Source organism: Sus scrofa, chromosome 14 (genome assembly GCF_054392235.1).
Source record: "Sus scrofa isolate SSC_HxYL_T2T_F1_AM1 chromosome 14, Sscrofa_HxYL_maternal_Yorkshire_Landrace_v2.0, whole genome shotgun sequence".
Lineage (NCBI taxonomy): Eukaryota > Metazoa > Chordata > Mammalia > Artiodactyla > Suidae > Sus > Sus scrofa.
Window position 1 is genome coordinate 67,680,743 of NC_139396.1, and position 17,127 is coordinate 67,697,869.

The following is a 17,127-nucleotide window of genomic DNA, read 5'->3' on the forward strand; positions in this document are numbered from 1 at the left end:
TTAGACCTTTTAAGAGTTTTTTGAGCCCTTGGCTTCTGACCTTAGAGTAAAGCATTTTGGCTCCCAGAGTTGTCTCATAGTGACTTTAAACTCAGAATGTAGTCTGAAGCTCTAAATCTCTACAGTTTAGGTAGTGACTGCCCTAAAGTATCTGAAAGCCACCACCTTGGGTATGTTAGATATTTTTCCCTCTCCCATATAGCATACATAGAAATGTACCTAAAGTATATGTCCATTTTAACGAAGAATTGCAATGTAAACTTCCAAATAACCACCATTCAGAGCAAGAAATAGACTGTCGCCTGCCTTCTGGACCCTGTGGAATAGGCTGTCCCCCATCACAGCCTGCTCTGTCTTCAACCTAGCCTGTGTTCTGCATTTTTAGTGTAGTCTTCAGCTGCACATTTGAGAGTTTAAAAAAAAAAAAAAAATACTTTAATAATCTGATCAATGTGTAACTGCAGATTTTTGAGGCCATGTAATGTTTGTATGCTGTAGGTAGACAAGTTCTCAGGAAATACATTTGCTACCTCCCTTACCCTGCCAGTGTGAGGCTAAATCAACTGGCTTCTCACCGATCTAAGATCATTCGTTTTTCCATGTTAGCTTTGCCAATTTTATGTTTTACATAACTGTTCTTGTGTAAAAGTCCTCTTACAAACATTGAACTTACATGTCAGCTATTTAGAATCACTTCTCACACAGAAACATCAGAATGTAGGTTAAAATAATTTGATTTTTGATGCTTCATTGGTGGAAGAAGTGATTTGCATTTATTTTTTACATGTTAAATACAGAGCTGTGATGGTCTTGAACAAAATTTTTTTTTGTTATACAGTCTTTGGTGCTTGATTTGTTAATGTTGATGATTCAGGGTTCTGAGTTGAGGATGTACAGAGGAAGGAAAGTGGTCAAGTGAAGTGTAGGGAGGTGAACGATGAGCCAACATAAAGAGATGGATTTGGCAAAATGCTCCAGGGCCAGGCAAGGTGAACTGTGAGACAGGCTTTGGAAAGAGTGAGAGTAGAAACCCCTCTATGAAGAGCTGTCAGCTGTTGCTTTCAGATGAGGGACTACTTCCTAATGAGAAAAGAAAAGGACCTTTTGGGCTGCCTTCATGTTTAACGTGAAGATCCATAGTTCTTTGGGAAGAGCAAAGAATTGGCAGGATTCTAAAAGTAATTATTTTTTAATCTCTTTAAAGTGTGTGTGTGTACACACGTATATTTAATTCAGCAGTGTCATGAAAACTTAGCTTATATATTTTTTTTTCCACTATTTGTAGACACCTCTGGATCAGAGGGTGAAATTATTTTTTTCAGTCCTTTTTTTGCTTGTAAATTTCTTAGGAAAAGAAGAATTGTAGGAAGGTTTTACTTAGGATGGGGAAGAAAAATTGTGTGGGGTTTTTTTTTTTTAAGTTGGAATTTAAAATTTTTTTTTATTTTTTGCTCTTTAGGGCTGCATCCCATGCATGTGGAAGTTCCCAGGTTAGGGGTCGAACAGAGCTACAGCTGTTGGCCTATGCCACTGCTACAGCAAGTCTGGATCCTTTAACCCGCATCCTCATGGTTACTAGTTGGGTTTGTTCCACTGAGCCACACAGGAATTCCTGGAATTATTTTTTTAAGTTGATGTTACGTAAAATCAAATTATTCCCCCAAGGATTTACCATAAATCTGCCTTAACTCTGCTTCACTGGGACTTAAAATATGTCTAGTTTTTGAGTTATTCTACAGATGTAACCCTGATGCAGTCAGCAAAATCTTTAGAACACTGGATTGAGATGACTGGCCTCTTATTTTCTGCCATTTATTCCATAGTCCTCCTAGGGAATTATGGTTGGTCTAACTTCCTAAAGTGAGGGAATGATTTTAAAAAAACAAAATTATTTTTTAAGAAGATGCAGCTACTGGTGTAATCATTTTGATGTTAAATATTGTTATTTGTTGCGTGCCTCCTTTTTATATGAAGGTAAAGTTTCAGAGCCTTTGGGGTTTATCTTGTTCTGCTCGTCTTAACATGATCATGTATTTGAAATGACAGCCTGCGGTTAAAGGAGGTTTGTGATCATGGGAACATGCAAAGTATCTTTACCAAATCAGCTGATCTTAACCTCATTAGCTGGCACTGTATTCAAATATTCTGAGTTTAACTGGCTTAGACTTATTTTTTGGTTTGGTGTTGAGAGATGAGAGGTGCTCATTTGGTCCTGTGTTATCCTATAATACCTCTCAGTTTAAAAAATTCACCTTGGAGTTCCTGTCGTGGCTCAGCGCTAATGAATCCAGCTAGTATCCATGAGGAGGCAGGTTTGATCCCTAGCCTCAATAAGAATCCGGCGTTTTCATGAGCTGTGATGTAGGTTGTAGTTGTGGCTCCTATACTGCATTGGTGTGGCTGTGGCATAGGCCAGCAACTGTAGCTTTGATTCAACCCCTATCTAGCCTGGAAACTTCATATGCCATGGGTGCAGCCCTAAAATTTTTTTTTTTAATTTTCATTTAATGATTTTTATTTTTTTCCATTATAGCTGATTTAAAAAAAAATTAATCTTCCTGCCACCTGAATCCCCCCCCTTCCTTTCTCCTTGTAAATACTGGCTTCACACTATTTTCTTTCCTTGCTTTCTCTAGATTACAGTACCTACAGCCAAGCTGCAGCCCAGCAGGGGTAAGTCACATTTTCACAACAGTACTTTGGATGTGATTGGTTACTTTTTTTTTAAAGTACAGAACCTCCTGTAGTTGTATAGAATTTGGTGATGGGACCTGGATGTTCTGTATTCAGTTCACGCATATAATTTCTCTTACAGTTACAGTGCTTACACCGCCCAGCCCACTCAAGGATATGCACAGACCACCCAGGTAATCTTTAAAATAATTACTTACATGTGGCTGCATACCCAAGTTAAATATTAAAGCAATAGCTAACATGGATCTTTTTCAGAAAATTTAAGAAAAGTGTAATATGCTTGTGATCATAAAATACACAGGTATTTAAACTTTCACAGTGGGAGTGTCATTGTAAATGAAACCAACCTCAAACTGGGAGTTGCTAGCTTTCCTTTCCTTTCTAGTACTATTTCTCAAGTTAGGTGCCTCACTCCATGCTTGTTCCTTTTGCATATTTTATAATGTTTAAATTTATTTAACTTAATCATATAGCAGTTCAGCAAAGGGAGGTGATATTAAGACATTTTGCAGATGAAAAAGTTGCAGTGTGTAGATATTACAGCATTCACCAGTAAGTAATGGGTCAGCTCTATGGCTGCCTAACTATATATGGTTTCTGAGCTCTTTCTATACATGAGTCTGTGTTTTAAAGCCTGGGTCAACATTAACTAGAAATTAGCAACCTAGTGTTCTCAAGAGCATCTCAAATTTTAAAATGGTCTGTGGCATAAAATGGATACTACTAGCTCTGCCATGGAAACATTCTAGGACAGGCAGAATGTGGTCTCTGGCAGATCTTACATAACTAGTCATTCAGATTTAGAATGTGATCTTGCTAATATCTGAAAGAACAGCTCATTCCTTGCCAGGTTTTAAGTATTAAGATGTCCAAGTTCAAAAGACATTATTCTTGCTGCACTGACCTTAAGGAGACATGCAGTGTTCTTGTTTATTTTCTTTGAAGTGGTGTGATAATTTTTAAATCTTTGTTTCATGCTGAAAATCTAGTTTTCAAAACTGACAGATTTTTAGCCCCAGTTTCATTTTCTTTCTCTTTGTTCATTTTGTCTTCCTAGCACTTGTTTCCATTTGCTATGACTTTGCTACACTAAGTATTGGCGATTATACACCTCTTCCCTCTTGCTCATCATTTGAGTGCATCTTGTTAATCTGAATCATTAAATTGAGATTTTGCCTAATTATTTCAGGAACTTTTTTGTAGGTCATGAAAATATGAGTGGATTGGATAAGGAGAAATGAACATTCATGACAGTTATTATTTGTCGTTTCGGGGTTTTTTTTGTTTTTTTTTTTTTGTTTTTTTTTTTTTCTTTTTTTGGCCACCCTGTGGCATATGGAGTTTCTGGGCAAGGGATCAGATCCACGTTGCAGTTGTGACTGACACTGCAGCTGCAGCAATGCTGGTCCTTAATGCACTGTGCCAGGCTGGGGATCAAACCTGCATCTCTGCACTCTAGAGAGACACTGCCTGTCTCCCTGTGCCACAGTGGGAACTCCATTTGTCTTTTTTTTTTTTTTTAAATCTTTTTTTATTAGAAAGCGTTTTTTTTTTTTTTTTGTCTTTTGTCTGTTGTTGTTGTTGTTGTTGCTATCTCTTGGGCCGCTTCCGCGGCATATGGAGGTTCCCAGGACAGGGGTTGAATCGGAGCTATAGCCACCGGCCTACGCCAGAGCCACAGCAACGCAGGATCCGAGCCGCGTCTGCAACCTACACCACAGCTCACGGCAACGCCGGATCGTTAACCCACTGAGCAAGGGCAGGGACCGAACCCGCGACCTCATGGTTCCTAGTCGGATTCATTAACCACTGCGCCACGACGGGAACTCCAGAAAGCGTATTTTTGACTTTGGTTTTCCAGGTTAGGAACTTAGAAGTAAGTCAGTTCCATTTTATTGCTAAGATGCAAGGTTCCTGTATGAAGTTTCTTTTTTGATTTTTTTGGGGGGGGTTTTTTTTGGTTTGTTTTGTTTTTTGTTTTTTGGTTTGTTTTGTTTTTTACAGCCACACATGAGGCATAATGGAAGTTCCCAGGCTAGGGGTCGAGTTGGAGCTGCAGCTTGCAGCAACACCAGATCCTCAGCGAGGCCAGGTATCAAACCTGTGTCTGTGTCCTCACAGACGCTGTGTTGGGTTCTTAATCTGCTAAGCCACAGCGGAATCTGCTAAGGAACTCCCTGTATGAAGTTCTTGAATCCTTTTTTCTTTGAGCAGGCGTATGGGCAACAAAGTTATGGAACTTATGGACAGCCCACTGATGTCAGCTATACGCAGGCTCAGACCACTGCGACCTATGGGCAGACTGCCTATGCAACTTCTTATGGACAGCCTCCCACTGGTAAGACTCTGGAGAGACTTTTGGACCATGTTAGCTAGGGTGTTTGCTTAAAAGCTTGTTACTTGTGCTTTGGGGTATATATTCTGATCAATACCCTGGCATCTGGGAATCCTTTATTAAGAGGAGTGGGGTTGGGGTTTTTCGTTTTTTTTTTTTTTTCCTTTTCTTTTACCTTGGGGGATCTCTAATAGAATGTGGGTGGGATAGAGTCCAAGGGAAAAAAGATCTTTTCCTTCTAACTGTTTTATACAGTGTATTGAATAATCTCACAACATAATGAAGAATATATAAAAGATTGTGCTAATGCTAGTGCTGGGAAAGAATGAGCTTTCTTAAACTGAGCTGCTTAAAAATCAAACCAATTTTCCCATCTGTTTGCTTCATCTGATAGTGTGCCCTCTACTTTTTTGTTTTGTGCTTTCCACAGTAGAAGGGACCAGTACAGGTTTGACTATCCTGCTCATTCTTGCATGGGAAATGCTTTCCATCTTGTCTAACCCTGTAATGTTAATTATTTAGGTGTTTTCATTTGTTTAACCCTCAAATATTCTAACATCACACACAACAAGGTGCTAATGGAAAACTGCTTTAGGTGCCATTTGCAGATCCATGTCCTTTTTTCTTTATGTGATTTTGGGAAAGGTTTTGCTTTGTTTTATTTTACATTATTTTGTGTCAGGCCCTAACAATAGTTGTTCACTTTCCCAAAGGTATTTCAGATGATTACTCCCCTATTCCCTGAAGGATAGATTGCATGATTAGATTTATTTAGAGGAACAGATTGCCACCCTGCATGTATTATGTTTGTCTGTAAATGTTTCGGTCCAGACACATTTTATTTTCTCAGTGTTGATTCTTTTAATCCATAGTATGTCTTAAATATATATAAAAACATTTCAGGGAGCTTTAAAAAAAAAAAAGAAAAAACTAAGAATTAGAATAAACTTTATCCTAATACTGGGGTTGAAGTGGAGTGTGTGAAAATTTTATGTAACTTTTTGGCTGCAGTTGTGACATGTGAAAGTTCCCAGGGCAGGCATTGGACCTGTGCTGCAGTTTCAGCCTGTGCTATAACTATGGCACTGCCAGATCCTTATCCAGCTGCAGTATACGGGAAATTCACAATTTTTACATAACTTTTTTTAGGTTCAGGGCTATGTAACATTCAGAATCCTTACTTCTCCCCGCCACCTACTCCTAACATCGTCATCATTATCATTGTTAAAATATTTAGGAGTTCCCATCGTGGCTCAGCAGAAACAAATCCTACTAGGAACCATGTGGTTTGCGGATTTGATCCCTGGCCTCGTTCAGTGGGTTAAGGATCCGGCATTGCCGTGAGCTGTGGTGTAGGTAGCAGATGAGGCTCAGATCCCACCTTGCTGTGGCTTTGGCGTAGGCCAGCGGCTATAGCTCTGTTTCAACCCCTAGCCTGGGAACCTCCATATGGCACAGGTGCGGACCTAAGAGGCAAAAAAAGAAAAAAAAAAAAAAGTACTTGATACAAAAGTCTTAAGGATGTAAAACCTTTTATTAAAGTCATTGATAGGGAGAAACATCTGTAATTTATCTTTTGCGTGGCGTCTTTCATTTGATGGGAAGTACTTCCTAATCTACCTAATTAATGCATATTATTGAATAGGTTGGGAAATGTTTAAACATTCTATGAGTGTTAGTTGGCAACTATAGAAAAAGCTGGAACTGAAATTAAAGGGTTTGTATTTTCAGCACAGAATTTTGAAATTGTGAGATAAACTTTACATAGTGAAGCTGTTAAATCTTTAATGAGATGTAATGGACATGTAACATTAGTTTCAGGTGTAAAACATAATGATTCTGTGTGTATATTGTGAAATGATCTCCATAATAAGTCTAGTTAACATGAATCACCATGCATCATCCTTTTGATGAGAACTTAAGATCTACTCTCTTAGCAACTCTGTACAATGCAGTATGGTTAACTGTAGTCACCTTGCTGTGCATTACGTCCCCAGGACTGATTTATAATGAAGTTTTGTATCTTTTTGACCACCTTAACCCATTTAAAAAAGTATCTCAAATTAAATAAAACAGCTTAAGTCTAGTCTTTGGATCATTTTTATAGTAACGTGATAAAGTCATTTGTAGGAAACCGTTTTCTAAGTTCTATAGAGCCATCTATTCGCTTTGTCATTGAAAAAGTCCCATCATGACTGGTCACAAAAAGTGTAGGACATTCTAGTACAGAAACTGGTAGTTTGGATGAGCAAGAAATTGTACTTAATAAGGAATGTTAATAGAGACTTTATAGTTTATGGAGGACCCTTCATAGCTCCCCTAATTCTCTCATGAACTTTTGGAATATAGAAACTAATATTAAACCTGGTGAGCAAATTGGGGCTGAACCAGACTACGTAGGACTTAATAGTAAGAGTAGGTTCAAGAGCAGTTAGTAATTTTTTCTTTATTTCACACTGTCTTTACATATAAAATTTATTGGAGGATTCCCATTGTGGCTCAGCGGGAACAAACCTGGCTAGTATCCGTGAGGATGTGGGTTCGACCCCTGGCCTTTCTCTTTGGGTTAAGGATCTGTCATTGCTGTGAGCTGTGGTATAGGTTGCAGATGTGGCTTAGATCCTGCATGGCTGTTGCTGTGGCATAGGCTGGCAGCCGCAGTTCCAATTTGACCACTACTCTGGGAACTTAAATATACCACAAGTGCAGCCCTAAAAAGCAAAGAAAGAGAAAAAAAGGTTATTGGATAATTATTGGAAGACATATATAAAAAGACTATTTTAGAATATTTTGAAATTACACTTCGTGAGAAGGAGACTATACAAAGCTCAGTTCGTTAAGCTTTTAGAATGAGTTTTTGCTATTCAGGTTGAGTAAAAATTTTAGTTGGTTTGTGTGATGTTTCTTAGTACCTTTTTCCTTGAATTTATCAACACAGTAGGTGTGTTGTCTTTTTGCTTTTGGTCTTTTTTTAATTGTAATTAAATCATTCTGCCCTGTTAATTTTTGCTCATTTTGCTTGGCTGCTTAATGGGTACTACAATTAATTAAAATATTATTAACTGAATCTCTTGCTGTATAGCACTACAAGGCTTTGTTGCTGAGTATTTTTATGAGTTCCCTTATTAAGTTTTGGTTTTTTTTTTTTTTTTTTTTTTAGTCTTGTACATCTTATAGGTGGCCTATTATGTAGGGAAAAAAATCTTTGTAGGAGTAATAGGGTGGGTAGACTAGATTCCAGTTAAATTTAAATAAATGAGTGCTTTATATGGTTGACATTAAGGACTTTGCAAAGAACTTATAAACTAAATAAACAATTCAGATGAATACCATGCCAACTCAAAAAACTTCCATTGCTTGGGGCTCCCTGTTTTATGAAATATGCTTTCATTTATGTTTCAACCCAACAGGTTTGAGAAGGAAATTGGTGTCTTTGTGTATAATTAATTTCACAGTTTTCCTAAAATGTTTGGGATGGAGAAGAAAGTATGGTCTGTGCTACAAAAGGTGACATTTTAGATTCAACAAAGGGGACAGTTTCCTTGTGGCACAACAGGTTAAAGATCTCTCCGTAACTGCAGCTTGGGTTCAGTCCCCAGCCCAGAAACTTCCGCATTCCCTGAGTGCAGCCAGAAAAATAGATTGTACAGAGGGAAGTTGATATTTGTTTTTGGCCAGTAATTTGTTGAGTATAGTGAGGATACTTTATTCTAACTGAAGTTTTAATGTTGAGGCCCTAAATCTTAACTAAAATGAGCAATAATAATTCATGATTTTGTTTTAAGTACTGAAACTCTTTTTTTACTTGAGTGAGATTAGGATTTTTCTTTGATGGACATGTATGCTGACGGCTAGACCCAACTTTTTATTGCATGTCTCAACTTGTGCTCATTGACCATGAGGGAGGAGGGAGGAAAGGTTATAATACCTCTTAGATGACAGGGACTCAAGTTAGGAGTCACAGGTTTGGGAGTTGTTTTGTTTTTGTCACACTCCAAGCCCAAGTTCCAGGTGAAAAGGCATGGATTCTGCCTGGTCTGACAGAGGCAGGAGCTAGGGAGAGAATCTAGCTTCGTGTCTGAGGGCAGGTCTGTAACACTTGGCTAGGGAAATAACAAGAGGGCTATGGAGTCCACCTCTGGTATTGCTGAACAGGTGAACAGGGAAAAGACTCATTTGCTTATTGTAAGTAAATAAGAGAGAAATGGGGGTGGGTAATTTGAGACTAGTCTAGAATCTCAAATGATTCTATCACGTGAAAGACATTTATCGAGGTTTACTTTGGGAATTTATTAAAAAATTTAGGGAGTGCCCGTTGTGGCTCAATGGTAAAGAACCCGATTAATACCCATGAGGATGCGGGTTCAGTCCACTTTTAATCCCTGGCCTCAGTGGGTTAAGGATCCAGTGTTGCCATGAGCTGTGGTGTAGGTCACAGACGTGGCTCAGATCCCATGTTGCTGCTGTGGCTGTGATATAGACTGGCAGCTGAAGTTCTTGATTCAACCCCTAGCCTGAGAACCTCCATATGCTGCAGGTGCGGCCCTAAAAAGCAAAAAAAAAAAAAATTTCGGGATAACCTTTGTTGGTCTTATATATGTAAACCAGTATAATTTGTACTATTATCTTTATTATTATGTGCCATTTCAAATCTTAGGGCTGGTAACAGGCATTTTCTTTCTTAGTTGTTTGTTACCTGAAACAGTTATTAAATCTGCTAACAGAATTAGCAGTTCTCAGAGCGTTTAAACAATTGTTAGCATCTCACAGAAAATTAAACACAAGTTCTCTGCAATTTCCAATTTTCTTAAACATGAACTACCCGTGATGCTTAGGACTGAAAGCAGATAATTCCAAATGATAGATTTTAATGCTAAAATCTGGTACCTGGATCATTATTTTGTAGATACTTTAAGATGCTGTGTCATTTGCCTTTTACCTCCTTTTCTGGGACATTTTATTCCTATTGGAGAGGTTTTGGAGTACTTAAGTAGTTTGTTGAAAAACTAGTTAAGGCCTGCTAGCAAAACCAGTATAGAATCGGCATTCCCATCGTGGCACAGAGGTTAACCAATCCGACTAGGAACCATGAGGTTGCGGGTTTGATCCCTGGCCTTGCTCAGTGGGTTAAGGATCCAGCATTGCTGTGAGCTTTGCTGTAGGTTACAGATGCAGCTTGGATCCCTCGTTGCTGTGGCTCTGGCGTAGACCGTTGGCTACAGCTCTGATTCGACCCCTAGCCTGGGAACTTCCATATGCCATAGGAGTGGCCCAAGAAATGGCAAAAAGACAAAACAACAACAACAACAAAAAATCAGTATAGAATCATTGAAAACAGACTTGTCTCTTATTGACTCTTTTCGGGGGTGGGGGGCAAAAGGGGGTCCTTTTTGTCTATACCAGCACTTTTGTATGGCCTACTCTCTCCTCTCGGTTAGGTGTGGTTTAAAGCAAAAGAGTGCTTTGCTGAGAACTGAGTGTTTTCAGAGAACTTAGGCCTTAAATATTGGTTTGTTACTACTTTTACTGAAGGGGAAATATGTAAAGGGGTTAAATATGATCATTGAAAGTAGGTGGTTTACAAATTGTTCTGTTAACGAGTGTCTAGGCAGATCCCTGAGAAGCCAAGTATCTGATGGAGCTCTCCTTTGTTCTAGGATATTCTACTCCAACTGCCCCCCAGGCATACAGTCAGCCTGTCCAGGGGTATGGCACTGGTGCTTATGATACCACCACTGCTACGGTCACTACCACCCAGGCCTCCTATGCAGCTCAGTCTGCATATGGCACTCAGCCTGCTTACCCAGCTTATGGGCAGCAGCCGGCAGCCACCGCACCTGCAAGGTAAGGCCCCCTCATCTACTCATAACGCTACGTGTAACAGCCTCAGGCTTTCAGGAGAAAAGCTACCCTGCACACTGAGAGAATCCATGGTTCCTTATTAATGCTTATTCGTATACTTAGATATTAACTGTTTTTGAGTCACACCGCAGACACATTATATGCTTCACTTAGTAGAGAAATGGTGCCATCCAGGGGCCAGAATGAGGAATGTTACCAACCAGGTCGTCTACAGGTTTCAGAAGAGTGAACCCTTCAATAGGAGGAGGCTATTGTGTTTCCTTTGCTAAACCCAGAAGAAAATTGTGTGGTTTCCTCACCGTAGAACAGCCGATAGAATTGTACTTAGATGCCTTTACCTTTGGTTTCATTGACCCTGTAAATGGTTAACGGCTTTCTCTGTGAAAAACACTGTAGTTCACAGTTGGGGTGGAGGTAGTAGCATCATATGTTTCAAGAAATAGTTACAGGATCCTGTTGCTGACAGTAAAGAGTCTCTCCGTATCCAGTTGTTAAACACTAATGTCTCACCTTTAAGGAGTTGACATGATTTTCTCTGTATTACATATTGGCTTTGGTAATCCAAATATCACAGACAAATATTTATAAATTCTTAACTAGGCGCCCTGCTGTGCTATAGGGTGACTGTTTTGAGCAACAAAGTTCATAACTCCATGACTGATGAGCAGGTAAACAGTATTAATTATTCCTTAACAGAAGATTTTACATATTTAAGCAGTGCACTTAGATGTCTTCTCCGTATAGTCTTCAAAGAAACATTGAATCTGGTTACAAGAGATCAACTTGTAACCTAGATTTTGTCTACTGTAGAGGTAAGAAATTAGCTCTGGCAGACACTCATGAGATTACTTCTGAAATGCACTGTGGGTAATCAGAGTGAATTTAGTAGTTTACATCTGCTAGACATCCTATGCAATGGTGAGTGTTACACTGATTCCTGTACGGCCCCAATTCGGTGGACCTAGCATGTTCTCCTATGGTTGAAGTCCCATTTGATACTCCATTGCAACAGTAAATCCAAGCCATAGCTGGGGTGGGGGTGGGTAATATATTAATTGGTCTGAATAAATCATCCCTTTTGGTTCCTTTTGCTTAATTTTTCAATCCTTAACACTTTAAAACAATTGTCTGTCTCATGATCAGTGACAGCTACTCTTCCACTGGAAAGAGGGGGCTTGTGACCATTTCAGCTCTTTGGAAAAACCAGTACTTCCACATCCTCTCTGGTCTACTTGCTGACTCTTGGACTTTGTTTAAAATAGCTCAAGTTCACTTGCTACAACCCTGTTACAAACTGTTAGGGCTAGGGGGTAACAGAAACCTTGGTTTTCTCCTTGGGATTAAAGTTGATTTTTGTCACTTAACTAGGATGTCTTTCAGTTCATCTGAGCATGAGAGGAGAGTGTGTGTTAGTCTGTCTGCCTCTCTGTGTGTGTGTCCCTGCTATTTCCATTATGGAGACCTCAAGGCAAATTTAGATTAATGTATAGAAGTTCAAGTTAGGAAATGTTTTTTTTTTTTTTTTTTTTTTTGGTCTGTTCTTCATAAATGAGAAACTGACCCACAGATCATCCAAGCTTGTACATGCCATGGACTTAAACAAATGTTATTCTAGCCTAAAGTTTGCATTAAGTTTTTTGTTTTGTTCGTCGTAAGTTTGTTTGTCCCTGACAGTCTTTTTTTGAGAAAAGGCATTTTCTTCCTGAACAAACCTCCTCCTCTCCCAGATCTCTTAAATTGACAGCACATAATACTGTAACTACTTTCTATAGTTATTGATAATGGAATAAATGGAGCGTGTTAATGTCTTTTCTGTGGATGTGATTAATTCTCCCCCATCTTTAGCGTTCTCTTCCAGCGGAAACAGTTGGACCAACAGTGGGTTTGATGTATTTATTTTACAATTGTATTTATTTTCCAGACTCAATTCTAACATTCCTTATTGCTCATAGATTGTAGTGTTCTTATCCAAGAGTTTTGTGGTTGAGAAAAAAGTCTTCACTTTTTTATTTCCCCTTTTAGACCACAGGATGGTAACAAACCCGCTGAGACTAGTCAACCTCAATCTAGCACAGGGGGTTACAACCAGCCCAGCCTAGGATATGGACAGAGTAACTACAGTTATCCCCAAGTTCCTGGGAGCTACCCCATGCAGCCAGTCACAGCACCACCATCTTACCCTCCTACCAGGTCAGTCTTCTCACTCTTCTTCTTGTGGCCAATGAGCTAGTAGAATAAAAAAACAGATTTTTTTCAAGCTGTTGACCTGCCTGCTTCTGCTTCCTCAGGTGAGATATATTATCTGACTCTCCCAGTGATAAACCAGACCATGTATTGTGGATTAAAATCTTAGTCCTAGGTTCTGACAGCCAAAAACTTTGCTCTCTGAATACAAAAACATTTTTACCACTTTAGGTTCGTTCTTTTAATTTTGTTCTTTTAGTTTATTCAGATGAGAGACAAGTACTTGAAAGCAGGTAAACAGAACCATGGAAGCCACCTTCTCGAATACAGTTGGGTAAAGTGCAGGACATTATTTTAGAAAAAGAAACTTCACCTTAATAATTTTATATTGAATTTAACTCAGAGGTTCATTCATGCACCAGTCTTTTAATGGTTAGGCCAAGGCTTTTCTTTTTTTTTTTTTTTTTTTTTTTTTCTTCTTTTGGCTACACCCATGGCATGCAGAAGTTCCTGGGCCAGGGATTGAACTGACACCACAGTGGTGGCAATGCCAGGTCCTTAATTCACTAAGCTGCCAGGGAACTCCCTAGGCCTTTTCTTTTGACTAAGGGTTTCCTTGTTCTGCATTTTTGTCTTTTATTAACCACACCAGCAGCTACAACAAAAACCAATTTTGGTTTGTTTGGGTTTTTTGGGGGGGTTGTGGTGGAGGATTTTTGGTTTTTTGCCATTTAGGGCCGTACTCCCGGCGTATGGAGGTTCCCAGGCTAGGAGTCAAGTCAGAGCTGTAGCTGCTGGCCTACACCACAGCCACAACAACACAGGATCTGAGCCACATCTGCAACCTACACCACAGCTCACAGCAACACCAGATCCTTAACCCACTGAGCAAGGCCAAGGATCAAACCTGCGTCCTTATGGATGCTAGTCAGATTTGTTAACCACTGAGCCATGACGGGAACTCCCAGTTTTGGTTTCTGTATAAAGTTGTTTTACATTTAATTTGATGCAGATTTTCAAGTAAATTGTCTGAATTGTGTCAACTTAGCTTTGGTAAAATTAACAGTTCCCTTTTTTGTACTCATTTCATTGGTTTATGCATTAAAGTGCAGCAGACATAAACAGGTTTAGGAGCAAATACAGCTGACTGGGTAAGTGTGTCTGTATGCTTGGAGCAGCAATGGGCAGGGCTTGAGCAGTTCTCCCCAGGACCCACCCACACCTGTAAGCCTGAGAGCATTTCATCTGGCCACTTGGTGCACTTGGTGTGAAGAGAGGCTTTTGAATACTTACAGCTGTGGTGAGGGAGGTAGTGATCGAGTCTTGGTTTAAATGTTCTTAGAATTGTAAAATATGTTGTCTTTTTGTCTGGGTCGGGGGTTTTTTGTTTTTGCTTTTTAGGACCACACCTGCTGTGTATGGAAGTTCCCAGGCTAGTGGTCGAATAGGAGCTCCAGCTGCCGGCTTACGCCATAGCCACAGCAACTCGGGATATGAGCCACGTCTGCAGCCTACACCACAGCTCACGGCAACACCAGATCCTTAACCCACTGAGCAAGGCCAGGGATCAAGATACCCAAGAGCTCATGGATATTAATCAGGTTTGTTTTCACTGTGCCACAACAGGAGCTCTCCTTTCTTGTTTTGTTTTTTGTTGTTGTTGTTTTTTTTTTTTTTTGTCTTTTTGTCTTTTTTTTGTTGTTGTTGTTGCTGTTTCTTGGGCCGCTCCTGCGGCATATGGAGGTTCCCAGGCTAGAGGTCGAATCGGAGCTGTAGCCACCGGCCTACGCCAGAGCCACAGCAACGCAGGATCCGAGCCGCGTCTGCAACCTACACCACAGCTCACGGCAACGCCGGATCGTTAACCCACTGAGCAAGGGCAGGGACCGAACCCGCAAGCTCATGGTTCCTAGTCAGATTCATTAACCACTGCGCCACGACGGGAACTCCTCCTTTCTTGTTTTTTATTACCATGATTCATCTAGAGTTTAATACTAGTTCTCTTAAGCTTTATTTCTGTGTAAGAATTTACTTTTGGTTAGTGTCTCTGCCATGTAGTTGGTATATGTAATGATGAATCTCAGTCTAACATTCATCTTTCATACAGTTGCCATGATTCTAATGTCCTCTGGCCCATCTTTTCTTGGTTGTTTTTTTTTTTTTTTTTTTTTTCTTTTTGCCTTTTCTAGGGCTGCACTCGTGGCATATGGAGGTTCCCAGGCTAGGGGTCTAATTGGAGCTGTAGACGCCCGCCTACGCACCAGAGCCACAGCACCTCGGGATCCAACCCACGTCTGTGACCTACACCACAGCTCACGGCAACGCCGGATTCTTAACCCACTGAGCAAGGTCAGGGATCAAACCCTCAACCTCATGGTTCCTAGTCGGACCCGTTAACCACTGCACCACGACGGAAATTCCCATCTTTTCTTTTCTTTTTTTTTTTTGGTCTTTTGTCTTTTTGTTGTTGTTGTTGCTATTTCTTGGGCCGCTCCTGCGGCATATGGAGGTTCCCAGGCTAGGGGTCGAATCCGAGCTGTAGCCACCGGCCTACAACAGAGCCACAGCAACGCGGGATCCGAGCCGCGTCTGCAACCTACACCACAGCTCACGGCAACGCCGGATCGTTAACCCACTGAGCAAGGACAGGGACCAAACCCGCAACCTCGTGGTTCCTAGTCGGATTCATTAACCACTGCGCCACGACGGGAACTCCCCATCTTTTCTTTATTAATGCCCAGATTTCATAGATGATCAGGCTTGTCTGAAAGTTTGACTGAAACTGTGTGCAGTAGCCATTTGAAACTTAGACTTATTCTCAAGGGACAAGTGGCCACACAAACACACACCAGATGGCCTTGTACCTTCAGGGAAATTATCACGCAAGGGAATTATTGGAGACAGCCTTAGAACTGAATGCCGCACTTAACTTTGCCTCCTTTATCTCAATGCCTTTTTCCTGGGTCCACCTTCCTTGGGTGCACATGTGCATATTCTTCCCTTAGTACCACTTGAACTCCCAAATGGGCCTGAATTTGGTTAAGGATAGCTATTGGGGTTTTTTGGTTTGGGGTTTGGGTTTTTTGGCTTTTTTAGGGCCGCACCCACGGCATATGGAGGTTCTCAGGCTAGGGGTCTAATCAGAGCTGTAACTGCTGGCCATGGCCACGCCAGATCCGAGCTGCATCTGTGACCTACACCACAGCTCACGGCACTGCTGAATTTTTAACCCTCTGAACGAGACCAGGGATCAAACCCGTGACCTCACGGTGCCTAGTCGGATTTGTTTCTGCTGTGCCACAACGGGAACTCCAAGAATAGCTCTTGTTTTAATGAGAGCAAGGCACAAAGGGGGAGACTCTAATGGTTGTACATTTTGTAGATGGATTTGTTTGTTTTTGTCTTTTTGCTATTTCTTGGGCCGCTCCCACGGCATATGGAGGTTCCCAGGCTAGGGGTCGAATCCGAGCTGTAGCCACCGGCCTACGCCACAGCCACAGCAATGCGGGATCCGAGCCGCGTCTGCAATCTACACCACAGCTCACGGCAACGCCAGATCCTTAACCCACTGGGTGAGGCCAGGGATCGAACCCACAACCTCATGGTTCCTAGTCAGATTCGTTAACCACTGCACCACGACGGGAACTCCGGATTGTTTTTAATAATATCCCCTACCTCATTCAGAGCTTTTATGATTTGCTTGTTTTAAATTCAATATGGCATGTGGATACATAGCAAGTAACTATATTTGTAAGGGTTTCTCTGTCACATGCTATAGATGTCTCATATTTAGGAAACCTTCTTAACAAGCTCCTTTTTCTTTTTCTTTTTTTTTTTCAGCTATTCCTCTACACAGCCGACTAGTTATGATCAGAGCAGTTACTCCCAGCAGAACACCTATGGGCAGCCGAGCAGCTATGGACAGCAGAGTAGCTATGGTCAACAAAGCAGCTATGGGCAACAGCCGCCCACTAGTTACCCCCCCCAAACTGGATCCTACAGCCAGGCTCCAAGTCAATATAGCCAACAGAGCAGCAGCTACGGGCAGCAGA

At 40.8% G+C, this 17,127-nt stretch overlaps 1 protein-coding gene across 8 annotated transcripts in view; it reads left to right on the forward strand.

Annotated features, from left to right (window-relative positions):
• EWSR1 (EWS RNA binding protein 1) overlaps positions 1–17,127 on the forward strand; it is a 30,462-nt gene that overhangs the window by 1,806 nt on the left and 11,529 nt on the right. For 4 of the 8 annotated variants that reach the window (XM_005657339.4, XM_013990377.3, XM_013990378.3 and 1 more), the window contains exons 2-8: positions 2,637–2,673; positions 2,816–2,867; positions 4,909–5,032; positions 5,460–5,477; positions 10,687–10,873; positions 12,914–13,081; positions 16,916–17,127. In XM_005657339.4, the coding sequence (XP_005657396.1) occupies positions 2,637–2,673; positions 2,816–2,867; positions 4,909–5,032; positions 5,460–5,477; positions 10,687–10,873; positions 12,914–13,081; positions 16,916–17,127 (798 nt within the window). The remainder of the gene's footprint in view (positions 1–2,636; positions 2,674–2,815; positions 2,868–4,908; positions 5,033–5,459; positions 5,478–10,686; positions 10,874–12,913; positions 13,082–16,915) is intronic. The other 4 variants (XM_005657341.4, XM_021072005.2, XM_005657342.4 and 1 more) reach the window with 1 other exon arrangement.